Source organism: Branchiostoma belcheri, unplaced genomic scaffold, assembly GCF_001625305.1.
Source record: "Branchiostoma belcheri isolate BF01 breed outbred unplaced genomic scaffold, Haploidv18h27 scaffold14, whole genome shotgun sequence".
Taxonomy (NCBI): Eukaryota; Metazoa; Chordata; class Leptocardii; order Amphioxiformes; family Branchiostomatidae; genus Branchiostoma; species Branchiostoma belcheri.
The window spans coordinates 4,033,700-4,056,405 of NW_017802824.1; the positions used below are offsets into that span (position 1 = coordinate 4,033,700).

Sequence of the window (22,706 nt, forward strand, 5' to 3'; positions counted from 1 at the left end):
GAAATACTGATTTCTTGCTTCTTTCATGTTAATAATCAAGATATATATGTACATGTATATTTCTTTCTGTACTGTTGATGCTTCTTTCAGAGATGCAGAGCTTTTCACATACATGTGTACATGTATGTTTAAAGTTAAAACTTTTGGTCCTACACAAAAAATTCTCTCACCTAGAGCTTTCGACCAGTCACTCTGGTCTTCCTCAGTAGACTGACCCAGTGAAGCTTGTCTACCAGATACCTTTGACCCAGTGTTGACGTCACACTTCAAAGAAGCCACGTGACAAGCTTCACTGGGTCAGTCTCATGAGGAAGACCAGAGTGACTGATCGAAAGCTCTAGGTGAGAGAATTCTTTGTGTTGGACCAAAAGTTTTAACTTTAAACAAAGTTAGACTTTGATTTTTTTTTTGGCCACCAGGCGGGAGAGCAACTTGCAGGAGGTGGTGGCGTCTATCCTGTACAACCTACTCATCATCCTCCTCTGCGTGTACTACGCCTTCAAAACACGCAGTCTGCCGGCCTGCTACAACGAGTCACGATTCATAAGTTTCCAGGTTTGAAAGCGGCTGGATAGACTAGAAATTTAGCCAAATGGATAGCGGATCAACCTCCCCGCTAGTCTCTACCAGACTAACAACGCGGGTTTGAAACAGTAAAATTTCGACTTAGCGACAATAATTATGCAATAATTGGATGGTCAGGGGAATATGGCCACTGTAGGGTTAAGGAAAATTATCATAAAGCCAGAAGGCGTCGACCAATCAGAAGGCTCCATTTGTCATTGGTTATCAGGCTGTGACCTTAAAAGGGGTCGATTATTAGAATAACCGAACGCTTTTTGGACCGTACCATTATACAGGGGACAGGGCACTGAAACTCGTTCGCTACGCTCACTTGGCGGTTTATTCGGTGGTTATCGCACCTGATAACCAGTGATTATCTCACCATATACACCCCGGGCCCTTTATTAACCCTTTATTAACATTCCGCGGAAAATTAAAATTAGGACAGGATTGTAATGATTGACGTGAGCCAATGAATGCGTTTCTTTCCCCACTAGGTGTACACGACTGTTGTTCTGTGGGTGGCGTTCATCGCAACCTACTTCTCAGTGTCCACGCCTATGAACAGGTAGGCAAGGTCCATTCCACCGTTCCATATAATGGAATGAGGAATGAAATACATCACTGCATCAAAGTAAAAGACAAAACAATAAATCAGAGCCTTGTCTTGTCTCCACGTTCCGCCATCCACGTTCTGGTATGGCAACACAATTTCTTTTTTTTTCCAAAATCAGGCGAAAATCAACGCGCGCGCTGATATCATCCATAAAATTACTTATTGTGACCTAAAAGTGTATAATTTACTGCGTTTACCCCTCAGGACTATCTGCCATGCCGGGGCCCTGATGGTAAACGACACATCAGCTCTCATCTGTTTCTTCGGCCCGAAGATCTACGCTGTTTACAAAGGCAAAGCCGGCGTCCGATCTCGGGTTGGGGTCTCTGGATCAGGGGTAGGATATGGACATTTCTGTCGTAACACTCTTTATGCAGACGTACCCTATTCAATAGTGCCGTAATACTAGAACTTGTCTTTGCCATACTTACAATGCGATATTAATTGATTGACTGATTGATTGTACATTATACACTTATATTATAATATATTAGAAATGTAGTCTTTAATTATATACACGACAATTTTCCCAGTTTTCCATATTTAGATAGATCAGAAAAATCTTACTCCTTGTGGAACTAGACAAACCATGTGTTACTTAAGCTTTATACATCTAGTAATTTGAACCTATACACAGGTAATTTACATTAGTATATAGAGTTGTAGTAAGATATCATTTTGCTTCTGCTTTATCTCAGTGACCTTTACTTAGATTATAAGATCAGAAAATTACAATATTTGTCGTTCAATCAATCAATCGATCAATCAGCCAATCAATCAATCATTCAATCAATCAATCAATCAATCAATCAATCAATCAATCAATCAATCAATCAATCAATCAATCAATCAATCAATCAATCAATCAATCAATCAATCAATGAGCGCTATTGTTGAAATGATCTGTCACTGGTTGATTGACAGGTGTATAACGGTCGCAGCACGACGCCCTGCCCGCGGCCTCAGCTCAGCTTCAGCCCCGCCTCCTCTGCTGACCCGTCAGGATCCCTGAAGCGGGTAGAAACTGCCGGTACGGATGTCTTCAGTCTGCCGTCTACTAGGATCAGTGATTAACGGTACTCATCCCAGAAGTGATAAAACTATAACATGCAAATGATCACAAAACGACATGATTTCAAAAGAGTTAGCCAGGGACACGATGGGAATGAAAAATTAAGAGCAGGTTGGGTAGCGTAAATGTGATGACGATGTGTGACTCAAATAATTGGTCACCTTGGTGACTTGAATTGGACTACATTAAATGCTATGCTAATGATAGGTGAAAGACGTTGCAAAAAAAGGGCCAGGTAAAAACTGGATTGCTGGAGAGGCAAATAACTCGCCTCACAAAAATGTACCATCTGTATATACATATAATATTACATAGGAGAATATATCTGTTGTCATTAAGTCGTCGTGGATCAATCCTAAAAAAACGTCTCACATCACTATCAAGAAGAGTGTGAACAGTCTCCAAATTCTTGGGTAGTATAAGATTCTCATGTCAGTAACAACGCTGTAGGATTGTTTTACTTGAAATGTGTTACTCGTGTCTAATATGTGGTATGAAGAGTCTCTAGCTGTTATTGTCAGAAATGCGGAATGTGTATTTGCCCTTTATGTGCCATTGTACATGCATGCTAATCAGTCCTATTTTTTTAAAGATACTTCTCAAATTCTGTAGGTTAATCAGACTGAAGTTGCCATTGGTCTGGTGTTCTCCGTGTAACGTCTTTTCAGTCCTAAACATTTATCATTTTAATTGGTCCAATTTCTTTGTAATTAAGTCTTTTAGAATTGTGTTCGACTTTCGTTGAAGAACCACAATGTACAGAAAACTGTTGGACACAAAAATAAGTTTATTCTATTTGTTTGGCACATGACCAAACCCTGCACTGCCAGTGGTAACATGTAGATGGCGGTACACTTCAAGTAACGTTGCTACTTTACATTCAACTTTAATTCTTCTTATACTGAACGGACACATATCTGATCACCAACCCTTAAGAACAACGCTTTAAGTCTAACATTTCGGTTCCTAGTGAATTCTTTCATCAGTGACAACTTTGGAAGGATAAGGATACTAACCTCCAAATTTTCGATGGCTATCAGTCCATCTTGTTCACGGAGTGGCCTAATCTCGCACTTACTTACCCTTACTCCGGAGGGAGGCAGCGGGGGGTGGGACCCGACAGACCGATGCAAGTCTCGGGCCTAGTCTCGCGCTCTCGCGAGATTAGGCCACTCCGTGAACAAGATGGACTGATAGCCATCGAAAATTTGGAGGTTAGTATCCTTATCCTTCCAAAGTTGTCACTGATGAAAGAATTCACTAGGAACTGTATCTTTACGTGACAAATGAATCTCTTCAATAACATTTCAATGATTTTAGAAATTCCTTCGGCAAAAGCAATGGTAACGTAGCCCTTCAACGGGAGTACCTAAAAGTCAGCTGTTCCCCAAATTTTAATCTACTACAGTCACTGTTCTTATTTGCATGTAGAGAGAGTAGACAGGCAGTGCAGTTTTTTTTGGTGCAAAGAACCACATTTCAGTGCGTACTCGTACTAGTTTACCACATACAGGTACCTGTAGTCCACAAAAACTACCTCAGATTTCGCCATTATTACTATACAGAATGTTCCGAATTACCTGGTAAGTAATATGCACAGCACATGATTTCGGTCAAACACGTACTGGTAAGCAAAGATATGCAACAGTGGCCACCCACGCTTGAGAGTACATACTTAGATGAAGGTCACATTTTTAAGGCTAGAAGCATAACAATTTTCATATCTCTTCAGAATTTTTGACATTGACATATCGGTTGTCTTGCCGACATGAAGCCTGAAGATAGGCTCTGGTGGAGAAAATGGTATTCACCAATCGAATAAGATTCATCTCCTTTACGTAGTCTACGGAATTAGAATACTAACTAAAAAGTACCAAAGCAGCTAGCGATAAACAATGTACTAATGCTTATTGCCTATTAGTGTATGTTTAAAAGACAAATATCTGTATTAAAAATTTTGAACAATTTACCAGAACACGATTTTTTTCTAAGACACCACATGATTGTACGATAGAATCACTTCGTTGCAAATATCAATCTTTGACAAAACTATAGAACATCTCTAAAGTCTGTACAGTAACATTGTTGTAAACGTTTGACACTGAAATACAAACGGGTTGCTCCAGATAGAAGAGTCCGGTTTACTGTACACAGAATACAATTATAAAAAAGGACTTGTCTACAGCTGACGTTTCTTTACATTAAAGTGTTGTTTCACAATGGCCATACGACTAATTAGAAAGGTTTTCACATACATACTAACCAATCACGTAGCTTATAAAAGACATACCAAAACTGTCTCCTATGACGTTGTATGATACATCTTTCACTTTTGATCATTATCATTGTCATTACGAATAGTGTAAAAATCAACATCTGGTTTTAGATGATATTTTCGCACTATATTTCAGCAATTATGACATTTACCTATTGTATGTCATTTCATAACTTGCAGCATCACATGGATGTTACTTCAAACTTTTTGTGCTATTGAAGGTTTCGAAACACTTTAACAAGATCCCCTCCTATGTCGCAGAGTATAAAGCCACAGACTCAGAACATTCCTCAAACCACAAACAAACCATATGCAGAATGGCCACATCGTACACGATTGAAGGGGGGGGGGGTTTCCTGGGCAAGTTTTGCTCAATAAGACCCGGTTATGTGCTAGGGAGAGAATGTATAATTTTAATTTTTTTAAATGTGTGACCTTTGGTAAAAGGCCTGTTTTTCATGGTTTTACCATAAAAACATTAACTGGTTCCTTCCGTAACATCCAGAACTAACACCCGTACACTTGAGTTGACACTCCTCCTTACCTTAGGAAATCATTAATAAGGGCAATTCTTACCCCTCGGTCCGACTTAAGTGATAAATACTTCTTTAATTGGTCCCAACAATCTCCTGTGAGTCAGTCACTGGTAATGATAAAATACATTATTGACCACGTCAGACTTGGTCCTCTGCTGTTCCGGCAGACCCGTGACCCAAAACGCTAATTTCCAGCGGACGTGTTCTGTGATCTCCAGATGCCTCCAGCCCTTCAGTCGACTTCTGATCGTTTTTTCCAATCGATCTCAGAGATAACGCAACAGCCTGACTCAGCAGCGGCGATCGTTCGCTCTGGTACGGCCCTGTGCCGTCGCTCTTCGATCTCTGCTCCCTAGGCCGTCCGGGTTTAAACTTTTCCCCGATGCTCCTGCATCGACTGCGGAGGATAGGCAGCGCATCTTCGCTCCCGTAGCGCTTGGATTTCTTCCCCATTCTGTTATATGGATGGGAAGACTCGTGTGAATCCTCGCGAAGAGGTGTGAGTTCAACATCTCTCACCTCCTGGCCCCTTAGAAAATGGTCGATGGGCAACACATCTGTCACAGATTTGGGGCTGGAATCCCGTGACAAAGATGGCAGCATGTTGGTTGACAAAAAGGATTTTAGAGTCCCCTTTGTATCTGATCCAATGGACAGGCGCTTTTGGTTGAATGGAAAAATGTCTGGCAAGGAGTGGGACTTGGGTGTCTTCTTGTCGTGTTTTGCCGTTTCCTGTCTCTTGGTCGTTACAGGCTGATGCTGGACTTCCTGGTGATTATTAGTATCTTTCCGCTCCTTCGAATGATTGTTACTGTCTGGAGTCTTTTCAGTTGTAGATAGGCAGTCGTAGCTGTTGATGTCTTTCTCTTCAGGAAGGCTCTCCATGCTGTGAATCTGAACGTCTTGAGTACTGACCTCACTGACGAGAAGAGACAAATCACTCTCGATAGTGTCACCCTTTGATGTTCCCTCATCGTCATCGTCAGGAGTGATACAAATAGTCGGGATCCCACCGTTGGTTTCGGTCGTCTTTTTCTCCAGTTTGTCCAACGCCTTCGTCCAGTGTCCGACGGCTATGCTCTCCCCGCAAATGGATGCGCGCTTCTTGTCGAAGTCTTGTGAGGGAAACCCTGGAGGCACGGCGAACGATGCTTCACAGATGGACGCCCGCTGGGTGAAGAACGGATGATCTGCATTCATGGGGTCCAGTCTGGAGCCAAAGCGTATCTTGTTCTCCTCCTCCGCTTTTCTCAGCTCGCGTAGAACCTGGACCTAAGGAAGGCAGATGGTGAAATGGACTAATTACACGTCTCTGTATATCCACAGCATGTTTGTGAGAACCATAAAACAACAATAAGCTCACCAGTTTGGTGAATGATTGAATGGCAAAGTTTACAAACTAATTTAACCAAGACTCATTATTGTAACAACATCTATGAACGTCACAATTACTTTACACTTGGGAATTTTGCATGCTGAGCAGTAACACCTAGCTTCAGTGCACAGTGCCCAGAAACGTCAGCTCTTGTGGTTGTAAATAAAGAACTTTCAATTGCTGTTCGACAACGTTAAGGTGGCTTTTCCACGCACATAGATATTATACAAACTTTCTGCAATGTTCAATAGTTGTCAACTTGTAACAGACCCTTCGTATTGTCTCCTGTCGTTTCCGGGACCGGTTGGACTGCCCGAGCATGACGGCACGCCCCACGGCTGCAAACTTCCGCGCCCCCTCCCCCTTCTCTCCAGACAGGGCCTTTGATGTTACACTGTAAAATACGGTTTCATTTCAATATTGACGTATCTGTTTTGGTAAACGTATGAGTTATTCATATACTAGTGCGTAGGGTAATTCATCAACTTGAAGATTCATGCTACACTTCTTTGTATGTATACTTGTAATCGTTGTACTTTTCTTGTGTCAATAAACGGATTGGTATTGTATTTCTAGCGTCCACATCACAAAAAAATTAACAAAATTGTGCGAACGTTTGATATTGCATTACGTATAACGAGATTAATGATAATTTTACGTAATGCATAATTCTATCTAAAGAAAAATGAAGCCTTTTTCGAGTTAAAACTTTAGATCCAACACAAAAAATTCTCTCACCTAGACCTTTCGATCAGTCACTATGGTCTTCCTCGATAGACTGACCCAGTGAGGCGTTTTTGTGTTGGTTGGATCTAAAGTTTTAACTCTAAACATGTAACTACCAACACAGATTTACTTTCATGATAGAAAAATGAAGCCTGCACTACGAAGGACAAGGCTAATTCAGTACAAAAGACCGGGGTTTTTCTCTGTTCTTACTTGTTTTTATCCCCTTGAAGTGACGATGGTTGGCTGTCCAGCACATGGCATCGCACCTCGTTTGACGTGGTGAAGTTACTCCGCTGGTTACGTTCTGGCTTCATCAGGATGATGTACACCTAAGGAGGGATGAAGGCACACCATCAACGTTTTCAAAACCATTTTAGGAGAGTAGAGCTAAGAAATTAACAATATACGTCATATATGTCCAGACTATGCATGATGTACAAAATGACTAACAAACTGGTGGACGTACCAACTACTAAGTACGTAATACCAGAAAGAAATAAGAAAAAGTCATGCCTTCAGGGAACAGTTATCAACCAATGATTTAGGTATGTTTAAATATAGCTTATATATACAAGCTGCAAGAGTCTGTATGAACAGCTACAAAGGCGGTGATGGTGTCACGGAAATGAAAACAAACCTACAGTGGGTGTCGCTGAAAGAAAAATGTCCAGACTATGCACGATGTACAAAATGACTAGTAATCTGGTGAGTTTACTGGCTACTAAGCATCTCATACCAGCTTAGGAAAGAACAAGAAATAATCATGATTTCAAGTACTGGAGTTTTCAAGAAAGGACGTCCAAAAACTTGTTTTTTTCTATTACGCCAAAGATATAGATGCCACCAAGTAAAGAACTCACTGTCGCCAAGTATAGAGTGGGTATCATCACTAGATAGCTCGAACAACGTAACGCAATACTATACAGATGGATGTGCAAAGATTAGGTTAACAATTTCGTTTGGTTACACCAGCTATATATACAGATGCAGATACATAGTTGTAGTTGTTACCTTAGGTAAGAACATGCAGCCCAGTGTTGCGGTGGCGCTGAGGCTGGTGGCAATGCAAGTTGTGATGGTCTTAAAATCACTGCTGACATACAAAGGCACGAAGGCCAGCCAGATGATACAGGTGGTATACATGGTGAACCCGATAAACTTGGCTTCGTTGAAGTTCTCGGGAATGTTCCTGGTCTTGAAGGCGTAGTAAGTACACATGATGACCAGGACCATGTCCAAGCTGAGCGGGACGATCATGGTGAAAGTGTTGACGCTGCAGATGAGCCGAAGCTGCCCGGGTTTCGGCGAGTACGCCTCCGCGGAGGGAGGGTAGAGGACCACGGTAACAGCAATGATGACACCCTCCAGGAAAATGAGAGCAAACGAGATCATGACCTGTGCAGTGGCGCTCATGAAGCGAGGTTTTCTGGTGATGATCTTCTTCTTGCTGCCTGCCAGTATTCTGGCGATTCGGTTGGTCTTGGTGACTAGTGCCGAGTAGCACATAGAGAACGATAGACCGACGCATATTCTCTGGAGGTAACATGTGACTTGGTCTGGCTTAGAAAGAAGGGGAAACGCGCTGAGATAGCTGCTGTAGAGGCCGATGAGGATGATGTAGCACAGCTCTCGGCTTGAAGACTTGACCACTGGCGTGTCGCGATGTCTGACGAAAACGGTCGTCACGAAGGTGGTCGCCATGATACCGACGCAGGAGAAAACCACGGCCACTATCGTCTGTACATCAGTCCACTTCGTATACTCTACAGGGATCTTGAAGCAATCTGGAAATGAAAATAGTTATTTGCAAGACTTAAACCAGTGAGCATCGATAATTTTACCGTAATTGTTCTCGAGCGTTGAACTCATACATGTATGTAGCAAGTATGATGTAACTATTGTTTTGGTTTATTTGTGGTGTCTCTGTCAACATGTAACATCCTATGAACTGGTTGACAGTTTTACCACCATGCGAACGTTTATTATTAAATGATTACAGACAGACTTAAAAGCCATATTTAACTTGGAGATCAAGATTCCGTTCCCCAATATCTCTCATTCAATCGATAAACAAAGTCAATTCTAAGCACCCCCTAAGGAATGAGTAAATGTTTCTTAAAGTAGTTTCCTTCCCTTGCGTGTATCTTTACGTTCTCTTTAAGGTATTCCAAAAGATAGCATTTCGTGCAGTGAATATCAGCTCTTCTTCATTGGACTTTCAAGCTTCGGGCTGCGACCTATATACATACGGCAATGGATACAAATGATAGCGGGTCTCAAAGGTTTGACCTTGTAAATGTTCCTTAAAATGGCGATCGATAAAACCAATTCGGATGTCAAGGTATCCTGCTGATACTTTCATTAGGCACAAAGATTGGGCCTACTTTCGTTTTTATAGGCTGTTTCATGCGGCTGAGGATTTCTCTTAAACATCAAGGGACCTGACTAAAACTTTTATTAGCGTTTACTGGCACTCTCACAACAAAGGCAGTGTCGCTACTGCTGCTGCATATTTCTACACAAGGAAAGGGTTCGATGCCCTACTAAAACTTCAGCCGTGTAATTACCTTCACAGAAGAACTAGGGATTGCCGTTTTCCTCTTACTCGGCATTACCTCGGATCGTTTTTGTCCAATTTGACCAAAACGTGACCAAGAAGACAAATGGTTCTGCTAGCTCCCCCGAGATTCCCATGTATTCCTCTCATTCTGTGATTTTTGGATGCTCACTGACAATCTGAATCCTCTATGTGCACAATATCCATCGGCTGTCCTGTTACTAATTTCTGTACATGTATATGCTCTACACGTCATCTATCGACCGTCCTTTTATTACTGTTGTTATATATGCTCTACACGACATGCACCAGTCCTCCTGTTATCACTGTTGCTGTGTGCTCTACGTGTCGCCCATCGACCGTCCTGTTATCACTGTTGTTATATATGCTCTAGACGTCATCCATCGACTATCACTGCTGTTACTTTAACAGTTTATCTCTACAGCATGATACCACCCTACGATTCCTCCAATGTCATAGCCATCATAGCAAATCTCTAGGAAGTTGAATTTACAAGGCAGTTGGCTCGAAATTGAAATCACTGTAAATAGAATAAGACCTAAGGTATGCAGCTGTGCATGTGACGTCTGAGTAGCATCGCTATTGCGTCTTAAAAAGTTAACAGTGCCAATTAGAATATCATCTAGATAACACGAGAACGATACACTAGAAAGGGCACTTATAGCTATAACATAAACAAAACACTCGGATAGAACATTAACAAAAAAAAAGAAAAGCAATGTTTGCTTATGCACTTCTTTCATGATTGTATATCTATTTCTCATTTATGTCTCTTAAATACACAGGTGTAGTTTCAAAATTTTCCGTCTCAGACAAGCTATGAATGTCGATCATACATTAATCAGGGTCTACGGGGTGCCCAATGGTAACTGGTGGCCAATTGGATACTGCCTTGCCACCGAAGGAGTCTACTCAGAGATTAGCCGGTTAGCCATACATACCTGTCTTGTCTTTCGTCGGCCACCAGCCGTCCTTGCAGGGTGTACAGGTGTGTTCGTCTTCTCTGAACTCATCATCTTTACATGAAGCGCAGACCCAACAACAGGTGTCGTGACCCTTCACCTTCTGTAACAAAATCACAAAGACATAGTTATGTTTACCGAAGGAAAACATTTCTTTTGCTGTTTCCTATAATTCTTCCTCCTCTTCTTCTTCTCTAAACAGATAAGGTCAATGACCTGAACCAGAAGTCTGTCACGATGGTAACTGGTTTTGGGTTACATCATGTTGCAATTTTATAGCTAGAGGGATTTAGACTCCTGCCTGACCAAATGTTACCTTTCTGGTTATGTTTAACTTTTCTTAAGGAAAATATTGTTTTTGCTCTGATTCCTCTTCCTCTAGAATCCATATCCACGTAAGGTCAATGATCTGGACCAGACGTCTGTTGTCATGGTAACTGATGCTGTAGCAGACACCCTGTGGTGTTAGATTACATTGTGTAGCAGGACAAGGCGGGAGGGGCTGGTCACGATATACTTGTGTATGTATGTATTTGAGTAAGAACGAACATAGCATTGAATTGTTATGCTAAGCCATATGTAGGTAGACATTATGCATTTGCAAAGATTTTTAGTCTCAGCATTTGCTCAATTGTAACGAAATGAACAGCATGGGAAGTGCAATTTGACTTCTTCTAGCGTTCTGGCTTCTAAAATATTTACTACACGAAGTTCACGGTCATTAAGGGTGAAGTTCAAGGTCATACATTTAAACTTGACACTCAACTTTGGTCAATATATTGATTTCCCCCCAGTGCACCAACAGCTGACCTATAGCTGCTTCATACCAAATCTCCGCTTGACGCAAAAGGCAAGCAATACCCATCTATGGGGGTCAAGAGAGTCACGGCTAGGGGGTTTATTGGATTTTAGGCCACACTGATTCAATTCTATGGATGACGTCCACGCGCGCATTGATTTCCGCCTGTTCCCCAAAAACTAATAATCTCCTCTGATCGAGGCTGTGGCCTGGGTACCGGGTGCCAACCTCTGTAGTCCATGGTAACTAGTGACAATGGGGAGCCGGCGGTAACTACGGAGGGTGGCACCCAGGCTGCCGAAGCTCCAGAACTCAGTTTTGTGCCGATACATAAATGCCGCAAATGGTCAGCATGTGCCGGCCTGTCGTAAAAGTCGCTAATATAGTATGTACTACCGCAAATTCACAACACCAGCTTTGTATTCCTGTAATTTAGCAGCATTTTTTGTCAGGAATTTTTTTTACTCGCCCGCGCGCAATAGTTATGGGGTCTTCAGAGGATGTCATCAATAAAATTAAGACAGTGTGGCCTAAATTGTAAAAAGGAAGACTATTATTGTACGTGCAGCTAGGAATGGCACATGTACAATAGCTGGGCCTTATAATAGGGACTCGCCAAGGGCATATCAGGACGTCGTGTCCGGTTAGATTGAATCAAATTGTAAACTTTAATGAGGCGTAAATTTGTGTTATTGAAATGTGACTTTCCAGGAGAGTTTTTCGTGGCGATGTCCCTGCTGAATGGCCCAGTTCATTATCCATTGAAATAAGGCTGAATTAAACCAATCAGTCCAACTAATCTATCCACAACTAGAATACACAGAAATTGGCGCTTGCATGGGTGAATTCTAAAGCTACTCAAATGTTATAATTGCCTAGATACGAGGGTCACCGTCAAATGACTATCCCGACTGTAACCTTGCAGAGTTAATACTTATCCCAACTGCTGCCGATCAGCAAACTAAAATGAGAAATGATTTTTTTTAAAGCATGCCGGGGGTGGAAATGAAAATACTGGTTGCGTGACGTTTCTAGAGACCCTGTCACACATTCAGAACCTCCCCCTAAACTCTAGCCGACCAAGTTTTGCTGAAGTTCCTTTCTATATGAATCGAGTCGAGTTTGACTTTTAAGTTTTTTTTTAATATTTAGGTCAAATTTGACTGCTAATTAAGTCTCGACCTACTCGCGAGTACCAGCTAATGACCAAATAATCATTGCTGAACCTTCTGTCCACGCCAAGTTTTAAACATTTTTAAGCATGCGCAGTCGAACAGAAGCCGACCTGGCCGATCACCAATCGACTTTTCCCCCGACTCACTCCCAACTATGGTTGGGGGGGGGGTTCGGTTGGTGTTCGGGAGGCCATATTCAGCTTTACATGTGTGACAGGGGCTTATTGTGCGCATAGAAGTACACCAATGCCCACTCACCTTTACTTCCAATGGTGCGCACTCCTCACTACAGACGGACCGGATTATACCGGACATGTTCCAATTGGACCTGAAGATGTCATCGTCTATAGACAGTTGTCCGTACTTCCAGCTGCCTATCTTCACATAGTCAAAGTCACCGTTGTCAAGGGGTCGGAAGTTCATGATGACGTACCTAAATGAAAACAAGAGTACATAGGACACATTTCTCCGTGAAGTGATCATGTGATCTGCGGCGTGGCTAAGGTGCTTAGTACTATCTTTAGCTACCGACATGCTAGATTTCATACAAAGCCATGAAAAGGATTTTGATTTATAGATGCGAGGACAAAACCCAAGACAACACAGTTGTTCAAAGTATGAAAGGGATCATGAGTTACAGCTGCGAACGTACGTGCGGACACAACTGATTATAATACACATGACCTTATGGCCTTACAACCATGTTGAAATAGAGACGGGGGACGCTATGAACTTTAACTTAGAATCCTTATGAGCCACGCGTTCTATCCGTATGCGTGACATCATAGAAGCGATCATTCTTTGATAATCATAAGGACTTGTGTTTTTCAATCTTGAGATTCGTTTTCAATTCGTCAGGTGCATTAGCTAAACTGGGTAGAGTGCTCGCTTTGTAAACGGGAGGTTGTGTCATATCAATGACGGAATATTTAAAAATGGTACATGCTGATTTTTCTGCGCAGCACTCGGCATCTATGAGAAAGAGTATGGGAAGGTCAAACACACAACACTATCAGCGAGCTAGCCCCTGATGAAGTGCTTGCACAATTGTGTGGCCCAAGGGCTACAGAAATGGAGATGGGCCGGCACCACACCTATGCTCTGCACAGAGTGGAACGGGAACTTTTACCTTCCAGGAGGATCTCCGTTTTTGTCGAACCTGACCGTCTCGTTGTTGACTCCCAGGAAGGTCGTGCTGAGGATGTGCTCCAGCAGCAGCGTGCCGTTCACGTTGCGCATCTGCGGGCAGAGACCGCCGGTTTCCCCGCACAGGGCCGTCTGCATGTCGTGCAGGCCGTGGGCCATGGCCTCGATAGCGTTGATGACAAAACCCAGCTTGGTGTCCTGAACGTAGTCCTGAAGGCTCTCGTTTCCTAAAAGTAAGCCAGAGAGATACCATAATCATAGAGCCAGATGACGTCGACCAATCAGAAGTCATTTCATACCCATGTTTATTTGTATGTATGTCTACATGTCTTAGACTTTACGAAAGTCGCTGTACTTTTGTTGTGTCTAAAGTTCTCATATATGTCTTGACACTGTACATAACAAGTGCAATAAAGTGTGACAACTGGTGAATAATTACCGATCAGTGGTCCTTTATTAAAATAATTGACCACTTGATCATACCATTATGCAGGAGATGGACTTGCTTCCCTCACTCTGCGGTTTAATCGGTTTTGTAGAAAATGTCCGGGAGTTATGACAACCTATATACCTCGTGACGGGTAATTAATCCTTATTTAAGTCCCTTTAAATCATACATGATGACACTTAATAATCTTTACCAGTTCCCATAACTATGAGCAACAAAATAATTTACTTCTTTCATCATATGCAGACTTCACTTGGAATGCGGTGTAGATTTTGTGATACATTGCAGTTTAAATCAATGCATACTCTTTCCGTTATCATATGCTACAGTCTGGCGTAGTACTTAATCTAGATTGATACTTAATCCAGGTATTATTCCAACTGCGCGTTTTGTTAACCTGTGCAGATCTTGTCAAATGTGTTCTCCATAGCATGTCAAACTTTGTGGCAGTCAAACTTACACTTCCTGAATTCCTGGAACCAGCGATTCTTGGTTTTGTTCCAGGAATTCGGGTTCTGGTCTATCGCTAGTGTAGTACATAATCTAGATTAATACTTAATCCAGATAATATAATATCCCGCCCGGCAGATACAATCACTAACCTGTGCAGATCTTGTCGAATGTGTTCTCCATGGCATGTCCGACTATGCGGCAGCGGAACCTCCACTGCCAGAATTCCTGGAACCAGGGATTCCTGGCGTTGTTCCAGGGGTTCAAGTTCTGGTAATACCCGTCAAACGACTCCACCTGGGGTGACTGTGGGGGATTTAATCAGAGTTCCTAATGTTGATTAAAGGAGACATGATACAAACGAGAGTTCATCCAAGGTTAGTAGTAATATGTCACAGTCTGCTGCATAGCTCGTGAATGATATATGATTAAGGTGACTTTATTTATGTATTCCCTTCTGCCTAGTAGTTCGCATGTAAGGAATATGCTTCTATGTATGCGTCTGTAGTTCAGCGCTAAGCCTCTGTAACACATTCAGAACCTTTTCCCGACCACAAAATAATCAAGATATATTAGGGAGCAGTCTGGCCACGTCGGCCACGCATGCCTTTCTATATGAATTGAAGAAAGTTAGAGTTAAATTTGAGTCAAATTCTACTCCCAACCACTCCTAAACACCAATCAACGACCAGCTAACCATGGCTGAATTTCCAGTCCATAAACGAATGCTTTAAACTTTTTGGAATATTTGGCTGGTGCAGCCTAACAGTAGCCGACCTGGCCAAACACCAGTCAATAACAATAAAGTTTCAAAGTTTCAACAACAGCCGGTAGTGTTTGGGAGGCCATACACGTATTTGAAACAGTGTGGTAGAGGCTTAAGGAACCTACCCATGGTTTAATGGTGATACTTCCCGCAGCCTCTCTTGGATTGAAAGCTGTCAGTTCTTTCCTGTCAGCCCACCCGTCACTACAAGTGAACATTAAAACGGTAGAATAGGTCAAACGTATTACTTGGTCTGGATCATCACACAGTACTTAAGAACTAACAGGATATTGCTATTCTTGTTAGCAAGGACCGTATTTGAGTATATTACTATTGAAACAATGCAGTAATATGATCGTGTTACAGAAAAACTTTTATTGCACGACAATTGCACATGGTACAATGTATGGCAAACTACATAAAGAGAGAGTAACAACAATAAAATAAGTGTGTTGCATAAGACCTCATGTCGAATAAAACCTAACATATCTATATCATAATCATTCAAATAATAAGGGATATCACAAGTTTAGATGTAGCTGCCTTTGTCAACACAGGGACTTTTAATATTCGTTATTCGTTACAATACATATGTATTAGCCAATAAGAGAATTTGAGGTAGCACGCAGCACGTTCAAACTCCAACGGTTTACAGGTAGGTTTTTTACTAAAAAAGTTCTCCACTGGCCTGGTTTGCTACTCGTTTGCAAAATGTTGACAACTGAAAAAAGTTGGCAGACTTTTGTCCAGAACCGATACTGTATCCTTCATGGGTGATTACGGTAGAGGTAAAGGGCAAGGGTAGACGTTAATGCTCCGCAGTAATATAGGAGATACACGGAATAGACTTAATCAATCCGGCTCATCTAACAAATGGTACCTTAAAGGTTATATAAACTGTCCATATTCCATTAGGTAAGCTCACTTGAGTGGACAGGATGATCACGGGGATCACTCTACTTTCAAACCTTTCAAAGGAATTCCCGGAAACGACTTGGAAGTTAGGGAGTAGTGCGTAGACAAGTCAGTATGGCAAATTGAATTTTAATCATCGTAATGTAATCCCGAGGGATGGTTAAGTGCACGGATGGGTGAAGTTGACAGTGATTATAGAGCTGAGATGGTTTCACATTCATCAAGACTCAAATCCGCCGCGTATAGAGAAATGATAGCATTTCTACTTCCAGGAAAGAGTCCTTCCATTGTTTTCGGTCGTATTTGTGTGTTCGCAGCTGTAACTCACGGCGGGTTTGACGGTTTTCTTTGATTTTCCGTTTATGTTTAGTTATAGGGGTCCAGTACGGTTTTCGTATGTATTTGTATTTACAGGTAGTGCAACACCACCGTGCTGAATATGGTGGTATAATCTGTCATGTAAACAACTGTTGTTTACTGTAAGATTTAAGTCGTGCGTGTGTGACTAATGAGCTACACCACGTTTTTTTTTCGTTCTACAGAAAGTTTATAGCTAATCCATGCCCAAGGGCTAACTGCGAGAACATGATAAAATAATCAACAATAAAAATAATGCTACTAATGCTACTTTTAACATAGTTACTGTTGGCCTTGACCTCTTTCCTGTGTGCTATGGAGTATGAAATGACCAACGTTTTGCGAGATGAATATGAATTAGAATATTATATGTTACTATCATATATATAATATGGGCCATAATATGTTAACAGAATAAGTTTAATAACACAATTATAATATATAATACATGGGAACCTGTATTATGTATTATAATTGTGATATCACCCATCCTTTAAGTTATGTAGGGTCACTGTTAACATTGTATATATCTGAAATTGTTTGCAGAATAATGCCTATCACGTATGACTATTTCCAGGAACCGTTTTCATGTCGTCTTCAACTGTACCATTGACCTGCAGCATTTGGAGACGCTATAATTGATGGTGATCCTATTATATTAGTTTGTGGTCGTGAATGTCGTTTTCATCATAAGAACGTGTGCAAGTTCACGGTTACATACTTGATGTATGCCATGCTGCGTGCACATGTAATCTCTGGGGATGGGTAGATAATCTGATTAACAGACTAATGTGGCGTCTGTGGAGCTTCATCAAACCTGATTGTTGTCTGGAAGCTGTTTATCACGACATGTTTCAGGCCTTTCTACTAAAATATATCCGTTATAGTACATGTAACGCCTACAAAACATGCTTACATGCAAATTAGGCAGTTCTGATTCACAGTTGGTACCTAGCTATGCTTCAAGGGGTTTCAGGAGTTCGATGTTTGAACGAGTTAAGAAAATATTAAAGGGAAAATTTGAAACTTTTTCCTGTCTCTTGTCTGGCAGGGGGCAAGGACTTGTACTTGACCCTGAAGGTATATTGATTGACCTCCCTCGGAAGCTGTTTATCATGACATGTTTCAGGCCTTTCTACTAAAATATATCCGTTATACTACATGTAACGCCTACAAACCATGCTTACATGCAAATCAGACAGTTCCGATTCACAGTTGGTACCTAGCTATGCTTCAAGGGGTTTCTGGAGTTCGATCTATGAACGATTTAGGAAAATATTAAAGGGAAACATTCTAAGCCATTTCCTCTCTCATGACTGGCAGGGGGCAAGGACTTGTACTTGACCCTGAGGGGTATATTGATGGGCCTCCCTCGGAAACTGTTTATCATGACATGTTTCTGGCCTTTCTATTAAAATATATCCGTTATACTACATGTAGCGCCTACAAAACATGCTTACATGCAAATCAGGCAGTCTGATTCACAGTTTGTACCTAGCTATGCTTCAAGTGTATTTCGTAGTTCAATCTTATCTTATTAGGAAAATATTAAAGGGAAACATTTGAAGCTTTTTCCTCTCCCATCTCTGGCAGGGGGTAAGGGCCTGTACTTGACCCTGAAGGTATATTGATTGGCGTCCCTCGGCTCTTTACGACAGATGGCCGATCTATCTACGTTAAAGCGTCTGGTTTGCAGCGGCTTCTGACAGGAAACGTACAGGGCGGCCGTCCAACTGTTGCGTTGATAAATTTGTGGCCGCAGAGGGGCTAAGAAGTACGCAATAACCGGATTTCCTAAGCTGATAAAATGGATCAAGGGGTTAATTAACCCCCGGGGATGGATTAAAACATGGTATACTAGAGGATTACTTGGTGGGCAGAGATTTTGTTTTCGATTAATGAGACTTGGCCCATGCAAACTTTATCTAAAGGCTTAATGGAAAATGATAACTATTGTCAGACATGGGGTTATAAAATAGCTATTCGAGCTAGATTACAGTGTAGGAAGACTTTAATTACTTGGCTTTGTGCCCGCAGTCTTTCAAACAGTACAATGTAATGTTAACCCCAAATATAAAACGACCAAGTGTTGGATCCTGATATGATAAAAACAATATATTTTGAAAATAACAATACTTTTTAACCGCATATTTCTCTAGTTTTATAACAATATCAATAAAAGTCACAATTAATTTATGTTTTTCTACGCATTCGTAGTAGGAACACCTAGCTTCAGTGCACATTGAACCAGTAACACCTAGGTCTAGTGCACAGTGAACCAGTAACACCTAGGTCTAGTGCACAGTGAACCAGTAACACCTAGATTAAGTGCAGAGTAAACCAGTAACATCTAGCTTCAGTGCACAGTGAACCAGTAACACCTAGCTTCAGTGCACAGTGAACTTGTAACACTCGGCTTCAGTGCACAGTGAATCAGTCATAGTTTACGACAAAAAGTGGTCGTGAATGAAAAAAGGTACTTGATGAAGTAATTTCATTGACATCAAATGATCAACAAGACTCCGTACCTGCCGAGCAGTAGGAACTGTCCCGTGGTGTTGAGTCTCTCCATGGCTGCCAGCAGGCCTCTCACGGTGTTCCCCTGACAGAAGCACACCACCACGTGTGCGGAGGGAGTGGACTGCAGGTTTCGCACGACGTTATCGTAGCGGTCGTCATCGGCATCGTACTCCACCTGGTAAGGGTTGGATACATTACAAGACTGACATATACCAGGATAACAGAAGGACATCTCACCACTAGATCAGAGAGCAGCCATGTTTTTGCATACACTACTCACCCAATTTTGTACAATGAAATGAACGTCGTAATGGTAATTCGAACTCATTGCAAGATTTGCAAGAAACGCAATAATGGTGTCAGAAGTGGGATACTATCCAATGCCTGGTTGTATGGGTGCTCGATAAATAAAAGAGGTGCATGGAATTAATATTGTTTATTTGTTTATGTTTTATTTTGTCAGGTTGGCCCATTGATATCACGGTGCAAGATTCTGCTTTACATTGGGACCCTGGAAGCAATATATGACATGAAATATCAACACATACGTGACATAACAAACACATGATGTTATGTCAACGAAAAATCAACCACTAAATGTACTCTGCTTACCTGGTCAGATGTGGCAATGCAAACCCCTTCTTTCTTCACCAATGCCTTGAACACGTCTGCTCCGCTCTGACCATAGTTCCCTGAAGAGGCAAACCATTCACGTTTTCATAGGCCAAGTACCATCAACAGAAAATTAGTTTCACGGTTATAATAATGATATGTAATGTATGCTACATTATATGTGGAATTCTGGTAGGAGAACTTAAAACTTGAAACATATGTTTTTATCATATATATTCCGCAACAGATTCTTCCACAATATCTGGGCCCGTCTGTACTCATAGACTTATTTTTAACTATTGTTATTATGTGTATTTCTATCTGTATGTTTACCTTTATATGCGCAAGTCATGCATGAAATAAAAAAAAAGAATAAAGTTTTATGCTAAACTACATCATTCAGTGTAATGATTGCCATAGTCACTCGTGGCAATGCAAAGTTGGACTTTGTGGCAGCACTGTACAGATGCTGCAGGCAGTAACGAAACAGTTTTGTTATCAAAAAGCCAGCCATGTGGTTAGTCCAAGTACGCTGCAATAGCCTCTGGTATGATTAAAAGCTGCCTTTATGTGTTTACGTTACTATTCCTGTGGGTAGTATCACATCAATGGCGGGAAATGGTCTCCGAGATGGCACAAAGATGGTACTCTCTGTACGTCGATACATAGGCTTTACAATGTAGCCATTTTTATACCCTTCTCCTTGTCATTTTGACCTCTCACCATGTTATTTTATAGCGATGACAGACGTAAAGCCCTCGCTATTATACTCTTTACTACCCGTTAAAGTCAAGGCTATCGCCCTAAGAAACGACCAGAGAGATATCATTCAGCTTACTGCAACCGCCCAATCTCTCTTTGATGAGCTATGACGTGACAGCTGAATGAAGAAGTAAAGACTTGTGACGCATCGAAGACAGTTTCTCCCTCCCTGTTCCAAATGTAATAGAGCTTTGATCTCACGGATGACTGAAATATAAGATTACTAAGATGGAGGAAATGAATTATACTATATAGTAGTACTGTAGTGTGTACCAGAAAATGATGGATGGGGATTTCGGTATCTCATGTTTACTTTGAATTATGAGGGACTGGAATACTTTGAAAGGACTTCCATTGTGTGCGAAGTCAAAGATACAAGTACGCCAGCCAATTCTCTCTTCATGGCAAAAGGAATAAAAAATTGAATGAAAACGTCTCGCTACATCCATAAATAAACCTGAATACCAAAAATGATGAAAATACTTTCTGGACCTATCCGATTTCAAAGATTTCGCTTGGAAACTCCCCTGCAGTTTCTGAAGAAGCTGCTGGTGGGACCAAGTCCAAATCACTTGAGAGAGAGAGAGAGAGACCAAAATAATTCCATTTTTCATGGAGGTAAAAAATGCAATACCACTTCAAACCCTATGTCAAAGAACCAGTTGTCCCGTAGCCTAATACCTTTTGCCTTGTGATCATGCACTTTGACCAACATAGATAGACAGTAAAGATTACCTTTTACGCCAGAATGAAAACATATCTACGCTATCCTTTTGAAGAAAGGCCAGTCATCGGGGTCATTTTATGGCTGAGCGGTGTTAGGTGGAGAAGTGTAAGGCTTTTGTCAATTGTCAGCTACCGAGAGAACTTTAAAAGCATCTTCAGTATTCGTAAAGATTAGTGAACAATTTGTTTCAACTTGGTGCATGCAGCATCAGTTGATAGCCCATTACCTCAAACGTATGGGGAATTACTGTGTTCTTTCGACCGATACTGTATGTACGGTGGGAGGGGGGGCAGATTTTCTATGTAGCTACAGTTTCAAAGGAAAGATAAACTGACGTGCATTGCTGTGATCTTGTGTTTATTCTGTTATGACTGCAGCTGTATCTGGTTTTGTGAACCTTGAAGGTGATGATGAAGGTTAAACTGCCCAAAGGAATCCATAGTAAAAAGAAAGATTTTAAAATGTTACAACAGACTTAGTATTCAAGCAAAGAAGTTTCCAAACAGTATTACAGTATTCACCTTGTTTCTTCAGCTACTGAAAAGGCTACCACCGACTACCCCCCCCCCCCCTACACACAGCACCCCCATTCAGACCTTTAACATCTTGGTCATATGATAACCCTTTCCAGTAGCTGAAGAAAGATGGTTATAGCAAAAACGGCTAACACGGTGTTATCTAGGTCACAATATAGTATCTGCAAGACCATTAGGCAGAAATGAATGTCATTCTGTCAGTCCATTTGGTGGCAGCTAACGGGTACCATCACCAAGAGTCACTCATAGGTCAGCATTAGTTCTTTAAAGGAGACCTTTTCAACATTACAGAGATATGCCTTTCAAAAGAGCCGTGTCAAACTCTGGAGGATTAACAGTGTAAGGAAGACCTCCAAAGATTGAATTTACCATTGCCAGGGGACGTAAGGATATATGTTTCTCCGATTAGGTCCTTGGGCCGAAAAGAAGCTGCCACCACGTTCCAGACACTATAAATTCAACACAATACACAGAGATGTTCTTCTGACAACGCTCTTTGGCCATCGTTCATCGAGTATCACGTTCGATGATGGTGTGGCTTGGTCTTGGGTGAAAAGTATTTTTTATTTGCATCAGGGCTCAGGTCAATCGTTATGCCTGTCCATTGCGTCCTACCTGGTCTGGCAGCCCTGTTTGTAGCTGAACCTATTGCAACACCCCCTCCACCAGCGTTAGCATTAGTCCAATTCAAGTCACCAAGGTGACCAATTATTTGAGTCACAAATCGTCATAACATTCACACCACCCAACCAACTATCTTGGTCCTAGCATTTCTTGATTAATCTC

The 22,706-nt window shown here is 41.5% G+C and overlaps 2 protein-coding genes across 2 annotated transcripts in view; one reads left to right on the top strand and one right to left on the bottom strand.

Annotated features, from left to right (window-relative positions):
• Positions 1 to 1,136, top strand: part of LOC109464570 (metabotropic glutamate receptor 3-like) — a 14,329-nt gene extending 13,193 nt beyond the window's left edge. Inside the window, exons 17-18 of the mRNA XM_019761575.1 lie at positions 420 to 555; positions 1,062 to 1,136. Of these exons, the coding sequence (XP_019617134.1) occupies positions 420 to 555; positions 1,062 to 1,136 (211 nt within the window). The remainder of the gene's footprint in view (positions 1 to 419; positions 556 to 1,061) is intronic.
• Positions 1,137 to 7,373: 6,237 nt separating this feature from the next.
• LOC109464724 (metabotropic glutamate receptor 1-like) overlaps positions 7,374 to 22,706 on the bottom strand; it is a 66,404-nt gene continuing 51,071 nt past the window's right edge. Inside the window, exons 6-14 of the mRNA XM_019761792.1 lie at positions 19,896 to 19,975; positions 19,292 to 19,458; positions 15,617 to 15,695; positions 14,878 to 15,031; positions 13,811 to 14,054; positions 12,940 to 13,114; positions 10,687 to 10,810; positions 8,179 to 8,951; positions 7,374 to 7,496 (exon numbers count right to left, since the gene is read on the bottom strand). Of these exons, the coding sequence (XP_019617351.1) occupies positions 7,374 to 7,496; positions 8,179 to 8,951; positions 10,687 to 10,810; positions 12,940 to 13,114; positions 13,811 to 14,054; positions 14,878 to 15,031; positions 15,617 to 15,695; positions 19,292 to 19,458; positions 19,896 to 19,975 (1,919 nt within the window). The remainder of the gene's footprint in view (positions 7,497 to 8,178; positions 8,952 to 10,686; positions 10,811 to 12,939; positions 13,115 to 13,810; positions 14,055 to 14,877; positions 15,032 to 15,616; positions 15,696 to 19,291; positions 19,459 to 19,895; positions 19,976 to 22,706) is intronic.